This window comes from Pelodiscus sinensis, chromosome 1, assembly GCF_052426305.1.
Source record: "Pelodiscus sinensis isolate ZL-2025 chromosome 1, ASM5242630v1, whole genome shotgun sequence".
Lineage (NCBI taxonomy): Eukaryota > Metazoa > Chordata > Testudines > Trionychidae > Pelodiscus > Pelodiscus sinensis.
This window is the reverse complement of record NC_143052.1, coordinates 142,590,410-142,615,139: the sequence shown is the minus strand read 5'-3', so window position 1 is coordinate 142,615,139 and position 24,730 is coordinate 142,590,410. Positions and strand designations below refer to the sequence as shown.

The 24,730-nt window shown below is 45.9% G+C and overlaps 1 protein-coding gene across 7 annotated transcripts in view; it reads left to right on the top strand.

Annotated features, from left to right (window-relative positions):
• Positions 1–24,730, top strand: part of FAM131B (family with sequence similarity 131 member B) — a 112,583-nt gene that overhangs the window by 10,883 nt on the left and 76,970 nt on the right. For 6 of the 7 annotated variants that reach the window (XR_016347516.1, XR_016347519.1, XR_016347517.1 and 3 more), the window contains exon 1: positions 20,773–23,391. The exons of the other annotated variant lie outside the window; for it this stretch is intronic. Coding sequence is in view for 1 of the 6 variants with exons in the window: in XM_075903493.2 (XP_075759608.1) it covers positions 23,364–23,391 (28 nt within the window). In the remaining 5 variants the exon portion in view is untranslated. Of the gene's footprint in view, positions 1–20,772; positions 23,392–24,730 lie in introns of those variants that run through there. 7 annotated transcript variants of the gene reach the window in all.

The following is a 24,730-nucleotide window of genomic DNA, read 5'->3' as shown; positions in this document are numbered from 1 at the left end:
AAGCAGGTATAGTGTCTACACTGGCTCTTTGTTGATACAAATGTATAGGAAAAATCAAAAGTTTCTCCTAGGAGTGGAAGTATTTAGTTGCCAAAAACAGGCATTTTTTTCTGACAAAAATGGCATCACAGTATGGTTAAGCAGTTTTTGGCAACAAAACTTTGTAGTGTAATCAATGCCTCAGTTTCCTAGAACTGAAAAAGAGCTCTTTGTGTTTACATGAGAATGGCCATACTAGGTCAGACCAAAGGTCCATCTAGCCCAGTATCCTGTCTGCTGACATTGCCAATGCCAGATGCCCCAGTGGGAGTGAACACCACAGGGAATTATCAAGTAATCCCTCTCTTGTCATCCATTCCTAGCCTCTAATAGACAGAGGCTAGGGACACCATTCCTACCAATCCTGGCTAATAGCTATTGATGGACCTAACCTTTATGAATCTATCTAGTTCTTTTTATAACCCTGTTAAAGTCCTAAAGTCCTGGTCTTCACAACATCCTTTGGCAAGAAGTTCCACAGGTTGACTGTGCACTGTGTGAAGAAAACCTGCTATCTATCAATTTCATTTGTTGACCCCTAGTTCTTCTGGGAAAGCTTGACTCTCTCACCAACAGAAATTGGCCCAGTAAAAGGTATTACCTCACCCACCTTGTCACTCTACATCACTGTGCGGCATAAGGTGTAATTCAGTTTATCAGCATCCTTTATCTACAGCCAGTTTGCACAGAACAGATACAGATACATTGGTTGTATGAAGGAAACAGATGGTGGATTACTTCGATCAACTGCCACAGTTCTTCAAAACCAACCATACAACAACACAGCCTGTGCACACAAGAACCTCAAACGCATTGCCCTACACCAAAGCACACTTCCTCATTTACCAACCGCACAAATCAGCACAACTCTCCCAACATGACATCACCCTCCGCACCCATATTCTGTACCACAATGACCTGAAGCCTCACTCTGGAGCCTAGAATGTCTGTTGATTCAGCATGAAGTGATTGAAACAGCCACAGACATGGCTGAGAGTTCTTTTGTTTAGAGCATCACCAGGTTTAATCATCACTGAGATTCTCAACCAGTTCAATTTTTAAAGTTCTCAGTCATTTTCAGCTTTATTTACACACATGATTTTTATTAATTATTGCTCTGTGACAGCTGGTCTATAAGCTATTAGTATAATATACCCTTTGCAGTATAATGTCACTGCAGAAACCTGGTCCTGTTTTGTTTCATTCACACAGCACTAGTACTTTCACTTCTCCTCCCCCTCCCCCTCCCATTATTTAGCATATTACTCTCTGATTGAACAGAAATGTACTTTATCTGGCAGTGTCCAATAGCTCAGGAATGGGAGGAATGAAAACAAGAACATGGGGCTTTTTGTAGTAACTTGTCACAACAAATGCTGATAAGACATTGAGAAGTGTTTACTGGGCTGGCATAGGAAAACCGGAAATGACAGAGCAGAGTTTATAGGAACGATAAGGTAGTGAGTCTGAGATCACACATGCCACCTAAATGATGTTAAAGTCTGTGGTTTTGTAATCTGAAAACAAACCCGGATGCCATTTCTCTGCCGGATATGAGTAATCCAGAAGCACACAACTCTCACTGCAACTCCCCTCAGTGCCTATTCCCCTTTTTGGTGGGCAGAGTTTCTTTGACTCGTGCTGGGAACTGGAATTTGCTCTTGAGGCTTGAGCAATTTTAATGAAACTCACTTAAATTAATTGGTTTAATTAAACTCTAATTTCTCCACATTTTTCTTGAAGTGTGGTGCCCAGAACTAGACACAATACTTGAGGCCTAATCAGCAGAGAGTAGAGCGGAAGAATGACTTCTCTTGTCTTGCTCACAACACTCCTGTTAATGCATCCCAGAATCATGTTTGCTTTTTTTTTTCCCAACAGTGTCACACTGTTGATTCATATTTAGCTTGTGGTCCACTATGAAGTTACAGTGGGGAAGGTCTAGGTTGAATATTAGGAAAAACTATTTCCCTAGGAGGGTGGTGAAGCACTGGGATGGGTTACCTAGGGAGGTGGTGGAATCTCCATCCCTGGAAGTTTTTAAGTCTCAGCTTGACAAAGCCCTGGCTGGGATGATTTAGTTGGGGTTGGTCCTGCTTTGGGCTAGAGGCTGGATTCAATGACCTCCTGAGGTCTCTTCCAGCCCTATGATTCTATGACCCCTAGATCCCTTTCTGCAGTACTCCTTCCTAGACAATTGTTTCCCATTCTCTATGCGTGAAACTGATTCCTTCCTAAGTGGAGCACTTTGCATTTGTCTTTATTAAACTTCATCCTATTTACCTCAGACCGTTTCTCCAGTTTCTCCAGATCATTTTGGCTGTGTCTACATTGGCACCCCTTTCCGGAAAAGGGATGCTAATGAGACCAGTCAGAATTGCAAATTCCGCAGGGGATTTAAATATCCCCCACGGCATTTGCATGAACATGGCTGCCGCTTTTTTCCAGCTCATGGTTTTGCCGGAGAAAAGCACCAGTCTAGACGGGATCTTGAGGAAAATGAGCCCTTTTCCGGAAGATCCCTTCTTCCTACTTTCAAGGAATAAGGGATCTTCCGGAAAAGGGCTCATTTTCCGCAAGATCCCGTCTAGACTGGCGCTTTTCTCCAGCAAAACTCCGAGCCGGAAAAAAGCGGCAGCCATGTTCATGCAAATGCCGCGGGGGATATTTAAATCCCCCACGGAATTTGCAATTCTGACTGGTCTTATAAGCATCCTTTTTCCGGAAAGGGGTGCCAATGTAGACACAGCCATAGAATTATGATCCTATCCTCCAAAGCACTTGCAACCCCCCTCCCAGCTTGGTATCACCTGCAAACTTAATAAGCGTTCTCTCTATGCCAGTATCTAAATCATTGATGAAGATATTGAAGAGAATCAGTCCCAAAACAGACCCCTGCAGAACCCCTTGTTATGCCCTTCCAGCATGACTGTGAACCATTAATAACTACTCTCTGAAATGGTTATCCAGCCAGTTATGCCCCCACCTTGTAGTAGCCCCATCTAAATTGCATTTCCCTAATTTACTGATAAGAAGGTCATGTGAGACTGTATCAAATGCTTTTCTAAAAACTAGGTATACCACATCCTCCACTTCCCCCTTATCGAGAAGACTTGTTACCCTATCAAAGAAAGCTATCCAATTGGTTTGACATGATTTGTTCTTTATAAATCCATGCTGGCTATTAGCTATCATCTTCTTATCTTCCAGGTGTTTGCAGATGATTTCCTTAATTATTTGCTCCATTATCTTTCCTGGCACAGAAGCTAAGCTGACTGGTCTGTAGTTTCCTGGGTTGTTCTTATTTCCTTTTTTATAAACGGGCACTATATTTGCCCTTTTCCAGTCTTCTGGAATTTCTCCAGACTTCCATGACTTTTCAAAGATGATAGCCAAAGACTCAGATACTTCCTCTATCACAGGGCTACTCAACATGTGGCACTTGGGCCACTTGCGTCCTGCAGCACTTTTGTTTGCAGCCCGTGGTACAGTTTGGATTTACGCGAGGCTCAAGATGCGGCCCGCGGACAGGAGCCAAAACAAAAAAGTAGTCAATATAATGGTCTTCTGTTAATATGCATATGATACTAATGAACCCACACGCAAACATAATCATAATTTCAAGCTTAACCTTAGGACCAATAATTACAATCACAAGTAACCATTGAATCATGGCATGAGTGGGCTTAGAAATTAATATACTAGCAATTATTCCACTAATCGCCAAACAACATCATCCACGAGCAATCGAAGCCTCCATTAAATACTTCCTAACCCAAGCAGCCGCCTCATCACTACTCCTATTCTCCATCATTAACAACACCTGAAACTCAGGACAATTTGACATCACACAACTGTCATTGCTCATTAAAAGTGCTGTCATATGGGTGGAAATTGGGTAAATATTGCATTGTATTACTGTCAGCGAACTAACTTAAATGGAGCCTGCATGTTGTGTAGTCTTGCCTTCATCTTTGTATTCATGCCTGTTAGTGTGAAAGAAGCTATTTGCATATCATTGCATATATTTGCATGTATATGCTACCACACTTAAGTTGCAGCCCTCAGCATGTATCATTGTGGCCCTCGGGGCTTCAGAAGTTGAGTAGCCCTGCTCTATCAACTCCCTGAGCACTCTTGGGTGCATTTCTTCAGGCCCTGGTGACTTGAAGACATCTAACATCTCTAAGTAATTTTTAACTTATTATTTTCCTGTTTTAACTTCTAACCCTACCCCCTTTCCATTAGTTTTCACTATGTTAGGCATCCCATCACCATCAATCTTCTTGATGAAAACCAAAACATAGAAGTTGTTAAGCACCTCTGCCATTTCCAACGTTTCTGTTATTGTTTTTCCCTCTTCACTGAGTAATGGGTCTACCCTGTCCTTGGTCTTTCTCTTGCTTCTAATATATTTGTAGAATGTTTTCTTGTTACCCTTTATGTCTCTTGCTAGATTGAGCTCTTTTTGTGCCTTCACTGTTCTAACCTTGCCCCTACATACTTGTGTTATTTGCTTATATTCATCCTTTGTAATTTGACCTAGTTTCCACTTTTTATATGACTCCTTTTTATTTTTAGATTATGTAAGATCTCCTGGTTAAGACAAGGTGGTCTCTTGCCAAACTTCGTATCTTTCCTGCACAGTGGAATAGTTTCCATTTGGGCCCTTAATAATGTTGGAAAAAATCCCACCTTGCTAAAGGTTCAACACCTGCAGTTCTTCAGATAAGGACTGAAAAGGTTCTCAGTCCCCATCTCTGATATCTCCACTGAGTTATCTAACCAAAGGAAGGAAGATCAGACTTGCTATTCCTAAAATAAATTATTTAGAAAAATAATTCTGACTTTTTATACCTCAGAGACAAAAAAAAGGATGATTTATTTGTTTGTTTTATTTGCAGATTATCTTTAACAATTCTATTTACAGGGAACAACAGGTTGTCATGTGCAAAGCCTCAAAAGTGATCATTATTAAAACTAGCTTCTGTTTGTTTCACTGTTTCAGGATCACACATTTACTGCAGAGAGATGCAGATTTAAAGAATTCCAGTAGCATCCACAGTGGGAACATATGAATACAAAAGACAAAACGTGACTGCCATCACAGCAGTCACCCCTGATACCAGACAGACAAACACCATGGTCATCACTAGGAAATAAACTCTCACCACTTGTGCTAACATAATACATCTGTCAGCTGTAGCTAAGTAGCTGGATGTTCCAGCCATTGCCAGCCAGCCACTCGAGGAGTATGATCATGTGACATTGGCCAGTGTGTTACAAATGTATTTCAGAAATGTTAACAAGACAACCTATGTAACAACAGCTTCAGATGGTGGATTATTTCTGCTAATTCCCCATACACTTAAAATCTTGAAATGGAATCTGTAGGGATGTCAATAATGATATTGGACGCTGTGTAACAAATACAGACTTGATCATACCTGGCAATCTTTTGTGGCAGAGGGTGAAGATCAGAATGGACATAGATGCCAGAAAGACAATAGCTGTTATTTTTGAAAAATTAATTTATAACACTGCCATGTTGTTCTGAAAACACAACAACTGGGAAAACAGGGAAAGATTAATGGAAATGAAGCATCAGAATGAGGCAGAAAGTGTAATACTATCAATGTCAAACAACAAAGGTTTTGCTGTGTTGGGCTGAAGTTAGAGTGAGAAGCTAAGTTAAAAGTGGTGAATAATTAACCAGATAGTTTGAGACTATAAAACAGCTGTGTATTAAACTTGGAAATGGGTTTGATTAAAGGAAATGAATCAAACCTGTATGTTGCAGAGAAAACTATCTTAAACTCCATAAAACTAGACCAGTGCAAGGTTCACTGAGAGATACTAAGATTCAGAAGCCAAGGAACTAGAAAATGAAGGATTTATCCAACTGCCATTGAAATCCACAGAAGTCTTTACATAGACTTTAGTTGGAGTTAGATCAGGCCCTGACTGCAGGCCCGGCCTACACTAGGAGTTTAGACTGAATTTAGCCACGTAAGATTGATTTTCTAAATGATGTGTCCACACTACCAAGCCGGTCTCATCTACCTTCAGGGCCACTGAAGTTGATGTTGGTTACTCCTGATTTCACAAGGAGTAACACTATTCCCGACCTTGCCTGAGTTTATGGTAGTGCAGACACAGCGTTGGCGAAAGTTGATGCTATTGATCTCCGGGAGGCACCCTACATTTGCCCATTCGGGCAAGAACTTGTTTCTCTACTGCTTTCCAGGTGACTAGGAAAAGCCCGGGGAAAGTTTGAATTTCATTTCTTGTGTGGCCAGCATTGTGAGCACACCTGAGCAGCACACCTAGCCATGATTTCCAAAACTTCCATGACTTCCAGTACTTCAAGTCCCATGAACTCTAGTTCTCAGGGGCACAAAAGAACACCAGTGTGGAGTGTGCACCAGCTCTTGGACCTCATTGAGGCATGGGGAGAGGAATCCATTGTCTCCAACCTCCAACCCAGTAAAAGAAATGTGAATATCTATGCAAAGATCCCAAAGGCAATGGAGGATAAAGGGTACTCCAGGGACACCCAGAAGTGCAGAGTTAAAATAAAGGTGCTGAGGCAGTCCTATCACAAAGCCAAGGAGGAAACCAATGGTCTGATGCATCACTGCACACTTGTCATTTCTACAACCAGCTGCACATAATCCGAGGAGAGAGACTGACCACCTTCCCAAGCCTGACGTGGGGTCTGACCAAGACACTCCTGGCAGCAGTGTGGAGGACAACATGGTGGTGGGAGGGAGGGAGAAGGAGGACATGGAGACTGGCCAGATGCAGTCAGTGAGAGCCAAGAACTTTTTATCATGTTGGAGCCAGTCTCCTCCTCTCAAGACATCTCCCAGTTGAGCACCGATCCTGGGGAGGTCACTTCTGGTGATTTCACAATTTTTTTTCTTACTACAAGTGGGTTAAGGCAATTGGGTGTGGTGTGTGGTGTACTCTGTGCCTACACAGCATGGTGGGGGACCCCCAGAACAGCTTGTTAACATGTTTAGAGATGGAGCGGGAATCCTCTCTGCACATCTCCATGCAGCTCTTATATAGGAACTCTTTGATCCTTCTCATAAGGTGTCTGGGGAGGCCAGCCCTGTTCTGTCCTCCATGGTAGGACACCTTCCCACTCTAAGCCCCCAGTTAGTGGTCTGGTGTCACTGAACCACAAATCATTGCAGCACATGGCTCAGGTTTATGGCTGCATTCAGTCAGCATTGACACCCTATCACTCTGTATGATTTGGAAATGACTGGTATCTTGCATGCCAACCTAGATGAAGAAGGAGGACAAGCAATTAGCTGCTGCCTCTGCTGCTAGTATGGCTTCAGCCTCTGGCACCCCATCTCTCCCTCCTGCCCCACCAGCTGCAGGTTCCTGAGGGATGGAAAAGTAGCACTGTCTCAGGAATCTGCATATGCTGGACACAGGGAAGCCTCCCTCCCCTGCTGGCATGACCTGAACCTGTTCCCACCTGCTTCTGATTGCAGGATCATGCCCTGGCAGGCCCCTTACCATGCCTGCCTGCCTCTGAACCACATAAGTCCATATTCTTCTGTGTGAACTCTGTGTACCGGCTGTACAGTGGCTGCTTTAAAGCAAAACTTTGGCCTTGCAGAGGACACATCTCCATTGTCTTTACAGAGGCCTTCACTGTATGTTAACAGATTAGGGGTAGGAGAACACAGCAAGCTGCGACCACAAAGCCAGTGTTCCACTGTGTCAACAGGGTTGAATGGCAGCTATAGTTCCATTTCGCTCAACACAAGGGCTTGTCTGACCAGCATGGGACCCTGAGATGGAGGAGATTCCTTCTCCTCCTCATCCTATTCCTGCAGTGCCATGCTAAGGCTCTCAAAATACTTTGCCATTAGGAGCACCATGGCAGATATCACCATCACAGTGGTTTGATGTGGATCCATGCACATGCTGCTATGGTGTCCGCACAGACAAATAGGGTCAAAAAGGGTGCAAAAAGACTGTTTCTCAATCAAGGGGGAGAGTAGGTGAGAGCATTATCGGATGCTGACGACATGAACCCATATCCACATGCTGCACAGTTTTGGTCCCAGTACACGGAGCATAACCCAGAATGCAAAGTGGCACAGGCACTGTGGGATAGCTACCCACAATGTATCACTCAAAGTCAACAGCAGTCTTCCTAATGGGGATGCACAACTTCAAAATACATTGAATTCTTCCTTGCAGTGGGGTCACGGACCTTGGACTTTGCAAAATCGACTATAATAGATTCAACCTCACCTTGTAGTGTAGACATGGCCTCAGACTCATAGCGAGGAGGCCTTGCATCTACAGTGGTAGAAAATATCCTGAGGTTATGAGGTGATATCCTTGCTTTGAGGATGTGTAGTGGCCCATTCCTAAGACTCTGGATTTGTAATTCAGTGATGGCAAGAGACAAGAAGTCCATCAAAACTGTCTCTGGGTATTCAAATCTAAATAATTCTTTGGGCTTAGTTTATTGAAAACATTATTTTACTATAACTGGTTACCTTATGGTATTTACTATAACTGGTTACCTTATGGCAGGAGTGTTTTTTCACTGCTTCATGGACCACATATTGCCACAATGTTACCAGGTCAGTTTCAAGCTAAGGGAACCTTTCAAAAATGCATTCTTCTAACCTCTACCAACTGCAAAACTATATAGTTGAGAATAAAAAAAACAACACACTTGTGTTTTCAGGATGGGTGTCATTTTATTAGGTCACATGGCTGAGCAGGAATCTCCCAGTTAAAGGAAAAACAATGCTTTCAAATTCCCATGCAATATCACTGAGCTGTGACTTCTTGTGACGTTATTAATAAACCATTTGTCTTAAGTATAGTAAACTTAATAATAATAACAATTAATAATTAATAATTTTCATGCTTATCTCTGCTAAATTGTTACAAAAAATTAAAAATTTGGTATAGTCACAGTAATGGCAAAAAATCACATGAAACTAAATAAGAGTTAATAATTCTTAAAGATCATCTGTAGACCTCAAGTTTTACGAAAATGGGTCAGTATCGTTATCAATATCACGTAGGCAGGAATAGGAACCATAGAAAGATTAAGACCATAATTTGATTACTGATCACTTCTTTTGGGTGTTTTAATTTTGAGTGTCCAGCTTGGATCATCTAGTGCCCAATTTTCCTGATTTCTGAGAACTCAGAACTCCAGTTAAAATCAATTGGAGAGGTGAATGATCAGCATGTTTCATAATCAGGCCCAAAGTGCCCCCAAACTGAACATCTAAAAATAGAACTACCCCAAATTAGTGGCTAGCTTTGAAAATTTTAGTATACATGACTTGCCTAACATCAAATGAATAGTCTATGGTAGAGTGAAGAACAAAACTGATCTTATTGTCTTATGGACTAGTCCAGTGTTTCTCAATCTTTTTTTTATAAAGTACCCCATTTAAAAAATATAATTACCCCCAGTACCTACAGTTTTCAGACACACAATTTTTTTTCCTATCATTGCAACACCTTTGTTTAAACAACTTAATTGTAGCTGGGCTGGCAATGAAATTTTTGCATGTAAAAAGTACAAAAATAAGAAAGCACTGTAAAACTTAAAACCCAAATTCAGTTTTCTCCAAATTTCAGTTGTGTTGATATACCCCCCAGACTTCTCTCGAGTACCCCTGAGGGTACTTGTACCACTGGTTGAAAAACATTGGACTCGTCAATACTGTCTCTGACCTCTAGAGATGTTAGTGAATGTTGAAGACATGGTAAATAAAATGACTATAAAGAATAACTTTGAATATAATGATTTCCATGTAATAAGATCCAAATTTTAACTACTGGAGGTGTTTTGGATACAAGTACAGGCTAGTTTAATCTAATGGGGTATGTCTAGACTGCATCCCTCTGTCAGCAGAGGGATGCAGATTAGGCAGGTCAACATTGCAAATGAGGCAGGGATTTAAATATCCCATGCCTAATTTGCATAAAATGGCCGCCGTGTTTTGCGGACTTAGCACTTTGTCGGCAAAAAGCGGCAGTCTAGACGGGGATCTGTCGAGAAAGAAAGCCTTTTCCGACAGATCCTGTAAACCTCCTTGCAGGAGGCATAAGGGATCTGTCAAAAAAGGCTTTCTTTCTCGACAGATCCCCCTCTAGACTGTCGCTTTTTGCTGACAAAGTGCTGCATCGGCAAAACGCGGTGGCCATTTTTATGCAAATTAGGCATGGGATATTTAAATCCTTGCCTCATTTGCAATGTCAACCTACCTAATCTGCATCCCTCTGCTGACAGAGGGATGCAGTCTAGACATACCCCTGGTCTACGTCTACACTGGCCCCTTCTTCGGAAGGGGCATGCTAATTTTGAACTTGGGAATAGGGAAATCCGCGGGGGATTTAAATATCCCCCACGGGATTTAAATAAACATGGCCGCCGCTTTTTTTCCAGCTTGGGGAAAAGCCGGAAAAAAGCGTCTAGACTGGCGCGATCCTCCGGAATAAAGCCCGTTTCCAGAGGATCTCTTGTTCCTACTTCATAGAGTGGGTACTACTATGTTTCACCAAACATAAAATTTTAAAGCCAATTTGAGTGAAAGATACTCTTAATATTGTGAGTTAAAAGTGAGAGCTGAAAATTAGAGGGAGCTCAAGATTGCATTACAGCTCTAGGGGGTTATGAAAAAGACAGAGGGAATGCAAAGGGTATTAGAATAAAGGGGAAAAGAAGTACACATAGATAAACCTACTGAGAAAAAAACTGGAGACCCTTTAAATAGTCCATATGAAAAAATATCTTAGAGAAGCAAAGTATTCAAAAGACATGAAACGCCATAGTTAACTCTGCCACCTCACACTTATAATGGAACACTCAGACAATTTTAACTACGGGTGATGCTTTGCAGTCCACATATAATAGAGAACTAACAGGGAGAGGATATATGCTTCTCTGGAAATTCTGTAAGGGGGAACCTTCCTCCTGTAGGTTCTTCTATGGGAGGCAGTGATCTGGCCACAGGAATTTAGATAAAATTAAAGTGAATGAAGGAGCAGATAGTAATGCAGAGAAGATCAAGGGGCACAGAGATGAACATTTATTTCTTAGAAAGTCTTTTTGTGGGCTTTTGGGAGGGGGTTCCAGTAAGGGCTGTGAGAAGCTGGCATGCAAGGATTAGGGTGGGTGTTGTGGTGGCATTTTAAATTATCTTTCTGGCTGGATATTTTTAGCTGAGAGTGGGAGATTAAACTGCTGGGTTTACATGTGTAGATTTATATTTTAAGTGGTCAATAAGGGCTCTGAGGGTACAGGATTGAACCCCTTTAATTATTGTGATATAATTGGTATATATTTAAATACATACATAAATTAAATAAAGGTTGCTGGGAAACAGTGCCTATAGCTCAATTTGTTACAAAGATAGGTTCTAGGAAGGAGACTGAAAATTATAGCCCTGTACATCTCTACATCTAACATCTATATTTGGAAAAGATCTTGAGATGATATTTATGGATAGATTGAAGGAACATTTGGAAGAATACAGTTTAATAGATGTGCTTCAACAGCAGCTTGAAAAATGTGCATCACATGAAACATTTTGACTGTTTAAAAAAATCTTTATCGGTTTCCAGTATCTCTCTGTGGTATAAGGCTATCTAACTACAGCTTAAAGCATGGTTCCCTGCTGCTCTGTTCCTCAGGCAGGTTTAGGAATTAATAGTGGAGGAAGGAGCAAAGGGACGTTCTGAAACCTTTGCACTTCCTGCATTCTTGACCCCAAGGGCATATAAATCAGAACATCTCTGAAGTTGTTCTGTCCAATTCCCACTCCACTGCAAAAAAACTCCTTTGGCCAGTGGTCACAGCCCAGGATAGCCAGGATTTAGCATGCTCCAGCCATGCCCATTTCCTCACACACCCAGCTCATCTCCTAGCCTGGCAAGAGTGTGACAGAGAGCTAGACCAAGCAAGAAATCTCCCACCACAGAGAACAGTCCTCAAGAGGCAGTTCTGCCAGCTATACATTTCCTTTATGGTGCTGCAGTAGAATGGAGAATTGAGTCCAAGCCGGTCACCCTGCAGTATCTACCAATATAGGTACAGGATCTGCCTGTATTACTGCCTCTTTATATATTCATATTCTCTCACCCGTGTAGTATCTGAGCAGTCTTATTCTTGTCACGATATCTCAGCTTAACTCTAATTTTGTATACATATTCTTATATGAAAAAGCAGCTGCAGTGTGGTTTTAAAGAGTACTTCCAATACTTAGACTATGTCTACACTAGAAGGGTTTGGTGATGAAAGTGCTGTTGATATGCAAAAGTTACCAAAACTGAAAACTGGCCAAACCTGGTTTTCTGCCACCCATTGTCAGTATTTCATGGCTACAGATAGAGCAAAGCAGTGTGGTTAAACATTCCATAGTGCCTGCATCACCTTCAGTCACTAAACCTTGTGGAAGTGTGCAACATAGTGCTATGCATTTTGAAACCCATCAACTACCTCTTTGCTTCTCAGCCCTCCTTGGTCTTCCAGCTTACTTTCACACCACTCGAATAACAGTCCTTGCTGAAAACTCCAACATCTGCCATGAGAATTCATGGACCCCACAATTCTCTCCCATGTTGTGCTCAATCTGCTTAGGACATTGTGTGTGGCAGCAGAGCTATTTACGCAATTGATAGCAGAGGACAGAGTCAGATGGGGACACAAGTTGTGAGAGGAAGACCAACGAATTGTCATTGCTTTGGCTGTCACAGATCAGCTGTGCACCGTGGACCGTCGCTTTTGGGGTAGGGAAACTGGCAGTAAGTGGTGGGATTGCATTGTTGTGCAGGTGTGGGATGAAGACCAATGGGTACAGAATTTTCAGATGCGTAAAGCAACCTGCTTGGCGCTGTGTCCTGAGCTGGCCCCTGAACTGTGGCAAAAGGACACCCGAAAGAGAGCAGCTCTCGGTAGAGAAGCATGTTGCCATTGCTTTATGGAAACTGGTGACTCTCAATTGCTGCCATTCAGTTGCAGGTCAGTTTGAAGTGGGGAAGTCTACCCTTGGGGCAGCACTTCTGCAAGTGTTCAGAGCAATAAATCACATTTTGCTTTGTAGGGTGTGGCTGGGAAATATGGATGACATAGTGGCTGGCTTTGCTAACATGGGCTTTCCAAACTGTGACAGGGCAATCAGTGGTGCACATGTTCTCATTGTAGCGCCACCCATCCTTGCCTCAGAGCACATCAATTGTAAGAGGTACTTCTCCCTAGTGTTTCCCAGACACAGATGTGGGGTGATCTGGAAAGGTGCATGACACACACATCTTCAGGACAGGGGTCTGTTCAGAAAGATGTATGCTGGAACTTTCTTTACAGACCAGAATATCACAGTGGGGGATGTGGAAATGCCCACCGTGATCCAACGTGTCACTGCTTACTCCTTATAGCTCTGGCTCATGAAGCCTTACACTGGGCACCTGGAGAGCAGTAAGGAGTGGTTCAACAGGCTAAGCCAATGATGCATGGTTGTTGAATGTGCCCTTGGTGGATTGAAAGCTAGACAGAGGTGTCTCTATGGCAGGCTGGACCTTTTGGAGGATTGTATTCCCAAGGTGGTGGCTGCATGCTATTACTTACGTGAGAGTAAGGGTGAAGAGTTTGGCCATGAGAGGAGCAATGAGACACAGCACCTGGATGCACAGTTTGAACCACCAGACACTCGTGCTCTCAGAGGAGCCCATAAGGTGGCCATCAATATCAGGGTGGCTCTGAGGAACTGCTTTGACAATGAGGGCACTGATATTTCCTGTGTGTTGGGGTTTCTTCTCTGCCTCATCCCACTGCTCATCCTCAGCGAGGCATTTCCATGATCCTGAGGGATATTACAGACTCCCACAGGGGGCAGAGCGATTGGTGTGGGTTGTGCCACTCAAAATAAACTAATGTCTTTAAACATTCATCTTTACTGATGTTTTTCAATCAGGATGTTTGGTGGTAAGGGTTAGGGTTATTGGAAAACCTAACAACAGTGTCAATGTTCAGCTGTTAAAGTCACAGCTGCTTTCACAGGGACTGGAGTGTGATGGGAAAACAATTATTTGATTGTGAAAATGAGTGTATGGGCATAGAGGAAGGTTTACCAGATAAATAATTTTTCATGTGTGACCCCGGAGGGACAGTTGCTGTGAAAAGAATTCTGCATGTGTTGACAGCGGGCTTCTGTTTATGTTCACTCTGTATCTTGATAATATACTTCAGAATCTCATTTTGGTCTTCCATGAGCTTTAGCATGTGCTCAGTGATTTGTGTTCTCACTTCAATCTCCATCGCTCTTTTTTGCTCTCTTTTCTCGGCTTGAAGTGTTGAGTGATGCAACACATCCTTGACCAGATCTTCCCTTGTCTTCCACAGTTTTTTCCTTAGTTCATGGAGTCTGTCTGCAGGTGAACGTGCATGACTTCTCAAGATCTGGCCTGGAAAAGTAACTGTAAACAATGGAGTGACTGTTCTATTCATGATAGTGATGATAACATTTCACTAACATGCACATCTCTGAACATAACACTTTTCTTGTTATCCTAGAGGTAAACACAGACCTCTCCAGACCCTCTGATTAAGAGAGTACAGTTTCCGAAGAGAGTACAGTCTGGGCTTGTGCAGCTGCTGCACATGGAAATAATTTATAATAATCCTACATGTGTCCAAAGTCTGCCACTACTCTGGCTGTCATATCCCTGCTGAAGGTTAACAGGCAAACCCAGGTTCAGCTTCTGGATGCAAGTGGCGGGCATCCTGCTTGTTACGCAGCCAAACTCTGTGCCAGTCCGGTTCCGGCAGCAGTTTGAGGAATTGTTTTGGAGAGTGTCGCACCATAGTAGTGGGGAAGTGGCAGCCCTACCATGAAATCTCCATGAACAAATTGCTAAGTACCTCAGGAGAAGCTTCAGCGCCATCTTCCAGCAAGATTCCATTGCAATCTTTGTGTGGGCATCCATGTTCTGTTTGGACAGAATGCAGACCCAAGCAAGGATCAGCCAGCTCACACAAAGACAGCCTCTGTTCGTAGCATGCCGCCGACACCTCCCCCCATCCTGGCTGCAAGAGCAACTTTCCAAGCTACTGCCTGCCCTTTCCCACCCAGCTGCAACAGCAACTTACCTCCCTGCACTGCTGCTGTTCACTCCATCCCCACTCCACTGCAACACACTAACTGCCCCAAATGGCCACCAAGGCCCCTCCCCCTCTGCTACATTAGAACAAATGCCCCACATAGCCTCTACCCCCCTCGCTGAGCTGCACTAGAGCATCTTAGCATCCCAGGTTGCCACGCCCTCCTCTCCCCCGAATGCACTAGAATATCTTTGCATCCTGCCTGACTGCCAGCTGGACCGTCCTCTCCCCGCCTGCACAGCAATGTACCCTGCATCTCTTCCTTTGTTTCATGTCCCTGTGTCTCTTCCCTTTCTTTATGCTCCACACAGGAGCGGCCCGAGGCCGGCTGCAGCAGCTGGCACCCTAGGTGGGGCGGCGCAATCGGCACCCCTGCCTGAACGGCCGTCAATGGCCATGACGTCACCATTGGGCGCCTGGGCCAGCAGTGCCCTAGGCAGCTGCCTAGCTCGCCTAGGCTCACGGGCTGCCCCTGGCTCCACATCCAGTTGCTGAGAGTCCTCACAAACATCAGGACTTGAGAACAATTCCTCACTACTTGGTGCATTGGGTACCACCAGATTGACTCTAAGCCCTTTGTCTGTTTCCACCTCTTTAACAATAACTTCAGTCTCTGGGACCAGGGTTTCTGACACTGTGCTATGGGAAGTATCCACATTCTCTTTGTGTGTGTTTGGGGTTTCCACCCAGGATTGTATCCAGTTCTTTATAAAAACAGCATGTTTTGGGTGCAGCCCCAGACCAGCTGTTTGCCTCCTTTGCCTTCTGCATTGTAGGGTGTCTTATTCATACCCCTTCTCACACAAGGCTTGAAAAATGTGGCTGTATGTGTCCCAGTTCCTACAGGTCACTAGCAGCTATGATTTGCATCGATTCTTTACCCCACGCACAGATAAAATACAAAAGCTCTGCATTACTCCAAGCAGGTGAGTGTTCTGAGCAATACTCATCCCTGGTTCCCTAAGAGATGATATGAGAATCACTACACAATGAGCCAGACACCAGGAAATAGATTTTTAAAGTTCTCTGGGTCTTCAGGGGCAATGGTGCATCTGTTTACATGGTTGTAGAGCAGCAGAATTCAAAGCACTGACCAGAGTGGCTAATCGGGCATTATGGGAAACATGCTGGAGGTCAACAAACTGAACAAACACCTACTATAGTACACTATGATTGTCAGCAAGGGGAGAGACAAAAGTCTTGTGGAGGTGGAAACTTTTTGTCTCTAAAACAGCATTTGTTGTAGAGATGTGAAAGTATACATGTTTAAAAGGTTGACTGATGAGCCTGGGCTCATTGGTTAACCTTCACAATTACACTCAAGGGACCCCTCCCCCCCCCCCCGTGTATCAGAGGCAGCAGCACAGGGGACAGAGAGGCAGGCAGGAGCAGGTGCTCACGGGGAGCCAGCCTTTAAGCAGCACCAGTGTGAGCACCAGTTCCGGCCCTCCTCCTCCGCTCCGTACTGCTGCTTTGATACAGAGGTAGAAGCACAGGCAGACAATCAGGAGCCAGTATGCATAGGGAGCCAGCTTAAAAGCTGGTTACCTGTGCTTACTGGCTGCTGCAGAGCTGCATGCCACTTTGTGCTGCTGCTTCTGTATCAGAGGCAGCAGTGGGGGCAGCATATACTGGCTGTTGTAGAACTGTCTGCCCACCCCTTCTCCACACTACTGCCTATGATACAGAGGCAATAGCATGGGGGCTAGGGGTGGCGGCTCAAATGAAGCCACCTTCCCCACGCCCCCTGCATGTGAATATATAATCATTGAAAATTTCAGCAGATATGCATTTACCAAAAACCTCACATTTTAGCATTTCTAATTTGTTATGACTTTTGTCCTGTCACAATGTGAATGCTCTCCTGGTTTTGTCACGAAAAGGGGTGTTTTGATGACAAGCATAGTGAAGGCCTTAGAAAACTTGCAAGCATAGACTAGGCCTTAGAACAAGGGTGCAGAATCTTTTTTGGGTCAGGGGCCGCTGACCCATAGAAAAATCAGTCAGGTGGGGAGTAGCTGGGCCTGGAGTGCCAGCGTGGGTTCCCCAGTGCTGGGGGGGAGGGGAGGAGCCCTGAGCACCAGATCCAGGCAAGCCAGGGACCACATCTGGCCCTTGGACCTTAGGTTCCCCACCCCTGCCTTAGAGCAAATATTTAGAGCTGGTCAGAAAAGGTATTTTCCCCTCAATTTTGGTGAAAATGAAAATAAATTTTCTGCAGAGTTCAGCTTTTCAACCCAAGCAAGCAAGCAAACAAACAAAGCCCAAACCCCAAACATTTAAATTTTTTGTTGAAAGGTTTGTGATGGAAACCTTCATTTATAAATTCATTTAATCCTGTTTTAATAGTGAAATGAATGTGATTAGCTATTTTGCATTTTCTATCTCTAACTTGTGTGATTATGGTCAAAATAATTGGTCATATAAAAAGAATCACATTAATGTAAATATTTAAAGGTGAAAAAGATTTTAAACCCGTGGAAAAAAGTGTATGATATAATGTATTATTTGAGAAATTTACCATGATCATCTAATTAAAAATTTTATTGCATTTGTAAAAGGGAGAAGACTTAAGGTTATTGGCCGAATCTTCATCTTGATAGTTCCTGAATTTTGCGGGATTATTTAAATCTATATTCTTAACAAAGAATCTCAGCATAACATTAACTGAAGTTCTGACACGTAAATTTCCCAACCTTTCCCCTCCCCCCCAGAACAAAAAAAAAAAAAGGTAAATCCAGATTTATCAGGTGAGAAAGTTTTAGAATTTTCACATGAGAAAAAAAGCACCCAATGAAAATCAGAGATGGTGCCTGGAGTGCAATGGTAGAAATCATAGTCACAAACCTAGCAGAGTCTTTTCAGGTTCAGCTTAACAGATACTAAAGCAAAGGTCAGTAGAGCCCTCATGGTGCTAACACAGCCATGTTCCACGTTACTTTGTCTGTCAGCTTGACGAGCAGGGATCCCTCTTTCTTTTGCAAATTAATTATGCAATTATGATGGGCTGATGTTTTCGAGCAAACATGAGATACAGTGGTAGCCATTAAAAGTCAGTATTTACTAACAGTTATCACACTGAGATACAGCTATATATTAAAGTTGTAGTTCTGATGCCACTGCATGTAACTATTGTCAGATCCTGGCTTGGTAACGGAAACCATTTTCTATCTTGTTGAATCATCAGTTAGCTTTCAATTTATTAGAAAAATTGAAATTTTCTCCATTTTTAAATTTTAATCAGTTACATATCACGAGGTCTCTAAAGACCCACCTGTTGGGTCCAATCCACACTTTGAGAAATAATAAGTATGTGATGTGAACTCCAGACCTTTTAATGATCACAGAGATTATTTTTAAAGCTTAGATTTATGTATGTGAGGGTCCACAGATAATTAATCAGAAAGAACTACAGGTACAGAGAAGAGTATGGATTCTGTGATGAAGTTAGTTAGGGTAAGGGCAGTGGATGGGACAAGGCTGTATTTAACAAAACAAGGAACTGTTGGAAGTGAAACAAATAGCAGACCATGATTACAGATAAGGATGGAGGGGCCTGGTAGTATGAAGACATTTGACATTTGACACCAGACATCCTTTGGTGAAGGATAGAGGCTTTGTCATAAGTAAGGAGTGACTGGTGCAAGTTATACTGTATTTGACAGGATGCGGTCACAGAAGACCCCTTGGGGATGCTTCCTGGGGTGCTGACAAGGTCACTGCCACTTGCCTTCTTGCTCTCTGGGGCGTCTCATGACTCTGTCCTTCTGGGCCAGCTCCTTGGTCTCCCCTAGTCGAGGACCAGAGCTGAGATCACTGCACCCCTGGAGAAGCAGTACAAACACTGACATTCTTCAGGCCCTAGAAGAATGCAGTTTAGGGCCCAGCTTCCTGGGATACCACTCCCCAAATGGGATCAGAACCCCCAATGAATTGATTAGGTAAACCCCCTTTTACAATGAAAGGGGGAATGTACACGCTGGTTGCTCCTCCAGGTAACTATTATTTATACTGGGCTTGATTGTAAATATAAGTGATTTTATTAAATTCAAGCAGTAGGATATAAGTGGTAATAAGTGACAACAGGCAGAGCAAAATAGATTACAAACTTAAAATAACAGAAAACACTCAGCTAATTCTAACACTAAAACCTCAGTACAAACTTATTACAAACTCATCCTAAAACGGCTTCTTGTCCAGCCAAGCCTTCAAAAACAGCCTCACCCTGGGGTCTTTGGTTCCTTCCCTTGGGTGTGTCCAGCCAGCCAAAGACAAAGACCCTGCTAACCTCTTCATTTTTTTATGGATTCCCTTTTATATGGGGAAGTTACCTGGCCAGTCCCTACCTGTTAGGAAGGTCATATGACTTCCTAAGACCAACCACTGCTAAGATTTAAAGGACAAAAGACTGTTTACATATGATAGCCCAGACAATGAGGCATCCCAGCATTGGAAATACCCTTGATCACTTTCCTTTGCACATATAAAACCATAAAGCATTCCATGCTCCAAGTATCCAACTTTACACACAAGAATGATACATACACCAAAATAAGATATAGAGACCCAGATGATTAAGACTTTACAATTGATAGGTTACATGACGCAATTTGTCCAAAGCATCTTTGAGTTATGCATATGTGTGTCCACAAGTCCATTTAATAAAGCATGGGAGGGGAGGGAAGTCCATCACACTTTAGATGGAATATGACAGGAGAAAATTGATTATTGTGAGAACAAAAATGTAGCCATGAGTTGGGTTGGGGGAGATGACAAAAGCAAAGACTGAGGGAGTCAAGTATGGAGAATAAGAAAATTGAGAAAAGAGGTTTCCCAGTAATGGCCTATTCAGCCCATACTCTGAAATCACCTGAAGGAAAAACACCAATCAGGAAGAAAAAAGAGGCCAGCTTTGAGCTGGGAAGACATAAATGACAAATAAATCAAAGAGGATGAGATGAGTGAAAGAGAACTGGGCTTTCAGAGTGCAAACTGAAATTCAACCCTAACTGTGTCTGCAACACCTTTGCCTTAACTAAGGTAAGGCATGTAGTTCTTCAGGGAGGGTGGCTGGGATTTGCTGCCAAGATGTCCTCACAGGTCTCTGGCTCCATTGATGATGATTACCAGACGGCTGCTTGAGTGAGAGAGAGAGAGAGAGAGAGAGTGTGTGTGTGTGTGCGCGCGCGCGCTCAGTGATGTGTGCCATGTCAACTTATGCAGTCTCCACAGCAGACCCCAAGAGAGCCCCCAAAGACCACAAATCAGATAAGGATAAAAGTTGCCAGAACAAGTTTATTGTAAAATGAAGTACAATAATAGTTGTCAGTAGACTCTACTGATTCACTATGCACATGTACCCCACAACAATGGAAAGACTCAGTCAGTGGGAAATTTCCACTGCCCCTAGTTCATCCAAAGGCTGTCCCCCAAGACACCACCTTATATACAGGTACAATAAGTTACACCTCACTGCTGACATATCAGGTTACCACCCTCTTTTACTACTTAGATACCGCCCATCACCCTGTACCTGGTGGTTTGATTAGACAATCTCTATTCATCATACTGTCATTTTAGACCCTTTCCTGAACCTGTGTCTGTATCTGTGAGGAGTGGGTACCAAGGTCTTTTTTAATGAGCTAGTGATATTATGTGCTTTCCACTGACCAGTGCCAATTATTGTTCTGCACCTGGGCCTTTTACTACTTAGCATTTTGCACTCTCAGCCCTGTTTGTGCCAAATTCTGTGAGTTGGGGCCTGCCTCTTACTCACAGCTTAGTTTGCTTTACATTAGCCATGTTTTGTCCATTGTTACCTAGGCCTCAGGCCTCAAACCAGGCCTGTGCTGCATTGGTTTATGTTTTAGGCCTTCATCTTACTACAAGGCACAAATGCTGTTTCATGGGATTTACAAGGAAACTCCAGCAGCAGGTCAAATTTCATTTTCAGATTCACATGTGTTGTGTCTAAAAGGGAGTTGGGGAAGGAGGGAGTGTTCGGTAGCTGCCAGTTCTGCAGGTTCATCCCAGGATCTGAGACTCAAGCTGGCTCATTTCCCACTACCTGGTAATAATGGTTCTACTGGCCAAATTCATTTCTCAGTGACACCTATGCAGCTTCGTTGGCTTTAAAGGGTCTACACAGTAGTAACTGATTAGAAGAACTTGGTAAACAATTCTCTTGAAGGTGCACAAGAAGAAGCAGACTTCAGGTTCCCCTCTTGAGCAATGTTGGCTCTGAAGAGCTAAGAGGTGCAGAATATAATAAGGCTTTAACTCAAGACATCAGCAGGATTCTGGGTAGCACGGGGGACAGGTCTGTGAGCAATGAAGGAAACAGCCAATTTTGTAGTCTCTTTTCAGAGTAAAACCATACTTTGTTGCATGCTGTCTCCTGGTTCATGAGTATCAGGAGTGTGAGGGCTGCACAGTGAGTAGGAAGTGTAGTGCAGGACCAGGGACACTTGGGGTTGTTTTTTTCTCAGAATTGAATAACTGGCCCTGTAGCTCAATTAAGAGTCAGTACCTGTGAGTGAACCAGGCCCTCCCCATGGGATCCAGCTGCAGCTGCTGCCTCTGGCCACCAGAGGGTCTTCCCTTTTGACTGGATCCAGTTTAGAAGTGTAGCTACCGAGAGAGCTTCCTGACACGCTGTCATTCCATCCACTTGCCCGTCCGTCCCTGCTCTCTGGGTCTCTCTCCAGCCTCCTCCAGTCACCCCGAGAGATCGGCCTCTTTCCTTCCTCGCGGGGGCACGGGAACGATTGCCATAGTAGGGGAGCCGAGAGCCACTGAACCCAACTCTACACCCTAGCTATAATGGAAAGCACTTCCAGCCAGGGAGTGCTGCAGCACCCTCCCCCTACAGTACCTGTGCTCCTTGATCATCCCTTGAGCCTCTTCCTTTCCTTCCTCGGTTCTCTGTCCAGCCCGTCCCCTTCCTCTCTTTCTCCCCCGTCCTGGCCCCCTCCATTTTCCTGCCTTCTCATCTCTGCTCTCCTCTCCCGCTGCCCCCGTTGGTGATTCATACCACGGCTGTGCAGTGCAGCTCCTCGGCGTTGGCTGGGCCCAGCCCTCGCACTGCTGCAGTCTGAATAGAAAATGAGCGTTGGAACCGGGATGCTCTGGGCAGATGGAAGCGTGTGACAAGCCGCATCTTCCTCCCTCGCTCAGGGGGCGGACGGCGCGGGAGCCGGGCCCGCTCCAGCAATCGCTCCTTTGCCCCCTCCTCTTGGCGTGTGACTGGGGGAGGGGAGGGAGTGCATTGCCGAGGGGGGGGGTCTCCCGCCGCTCGCCCCTGTGCACTTGCTCTGGGTGCCTCTCGCCGGGTCACTCGTTCCTCTGTCCTGCTCCGTGTCTCCCTCCTCCCGGCTCCCCTCCCGCCAACGCCCTGAGCCCGGGCTGGACGGCCTCGCGCCACATTCCCGCCTGCTTGGTGCCGGCTCGGCCTCTGGCAGCTGCCCCGCTCCCCGCACCTGTCCCCGTGTCCCTCGCTGCCTCTGTCCGCCTCTTGCAGCCTCAACAAGGCCCCGCCCTGGGAGCGCGCCTCTCCATCGCGCCCTTTGTCTGCCGCCGGGCTGCGAAAGGCTGCTCGCTGCCCCGCCCCGCCGTCCCAGGCCGGGCAGCCTCTCCGGCCGGCTGCCAGCGGGTGGGTGTGTGCGGGCGCCGCGCGGGCTCCTGCTTCCCTCTTGCAGCCTCCTGCAGCCGCGGCGCGGGCTCAGCCAATGGCAGCCCCGCGCCCGGGACCTGAGCTGTTTACCCAATCTCAGCCCGCCGCCTCCGCCTCCGCCTCCGAAGATCCCGTTAGCATCCAAGCCTGGCAGAGCGAGCGAGCGAGAGCGGCGAGAGAGGAAGGGGCGCAGCGGGAGAAGGGGCAGCCGGAGAGGCGGCCGCGCTGGGGCCAGCGAGGTGTGGCTGGTTAGCGCATCTTGGCCGGAGGGGCTGGCCCGGAGCATCTCCTGCATCCGTCCGTGCCTCTGCGGGCCGGGTGCGGCGCGCTCACCACGGACCATGCCCCATCGCCGGCCCCGGCTGGGCCACACTGGTCATTCCCCATAACTGGCGCTCTCCCACCCCACGCCCTGCCCCCCACCTGGGCCCACGTCCCCCCTCCTCCCTGCTGCGGCTGCTGCCTCCTCCGCGGGGACCTGCTGGAGTGATGGGCTGCATAGGATCCAGGACTGTAGGTGAGGAGCCGGGGAGTGGGGGGCAGGCGGCTCCAGGCAGGGCTCTCGGGCTGCTTTCCCCTTCGCACCGAGCGGCAGCAGGATGGGCAGGCAAAGGACTTTTCTCCCCCGGCCTCTCCCCCGCCTGCCGCCAGTCTCTGGGGCTAGCGAGACCCGGCGCCCCATTGGGCGTGCACGGGGTTTTGCCGGGCGTCGTGCGCTCGCTGCTGCGGGGCGCGCCCCCGCGGTGCGGCTGGGGGCTGCCGGGGAGCGAGGCGTGCTGTCCCGTGGAGCGGCCGGCCGGGGAGAGTATGTGCGGGGCACCCGAGGAGCGGGGCTGAGCGGGCGGGCGCTGGCCTATGAGCCGGGCTGTCTCGGGCGCCTTGCGCAGCGCTCCCAGCACGCCAAGGGGACCCGAGAGCGGCCGGAGGCGGTGGATGGACAGCAGTGCACCGGGCTCTCCAGCGGCAGCGGGGGGGAGCTCCTTGCGGAGGGGGGGAGGGTCTGTCTCTGGGCCCTGGATGAGGGGCCAGCCGCACCTCCTCCTCTGGGAGGGTTATTGTTATTGTCGGGCTATCCAGCTCACTGCAGTGAGAGCTGCACATTCCCCCCGCCCCGCTACCCACGCCTCAGCGAGAATAACAACATCCAGCAGCCCTCCCACCGCACAGGGGCAAGCCACCAGGGCAGCCCCCTCTGCTCGCACTTCGAAACCTCTTTAACAGCCCTCCTGCTGGCCTGGGAGCCCCTCGCTCACCACACACATATGCACACACAGCCCAAGCAGAGCTGCCTGTAGCTCATAGGCTGGTCTGGCCAACAGGAGTGGGTGCACTAAGAGATATGACCTCACCCACCTAGTCTCTCACACCTCCCCTGGGACACTTTCTGCCCCTGGAGCCTGTATACTCTTCTCTGCAGCACACACTCTCACATACCCATCTATCTCCTCCAGCTCACTAGAACCTCCCACCCAAGATCTTTCCCGAACTACACAAACCCTCTGAGAGCAAAGCCAATCACCCAAGGGGGTGGGGACCTTGAACTACTTCCCCTCAAAAAAACTCACCAAGGGGAGATGAATTAAAGATAGGTGTTCCTCTCCCTGTGACACCTGTGCATGATCAGAGCATGAGAAACCCAGCTTTCCCCTGCTGCCCAGCACCTCTCCCTGCCCCTACACATGAAAAGAATGCTCCTGGGAACTTCGTCTCCTTGTGTCACCAATTTACTCTCAGAGTAACAAACATACACTCCTACTGAAAGATCTCTCACCCGGTTCATCTCCACATCCAAGAAGGTGGGAGAGGAAGGGTCCTTTCTAATATCTCACAACAACAGAGAACACCAGACACTTCCT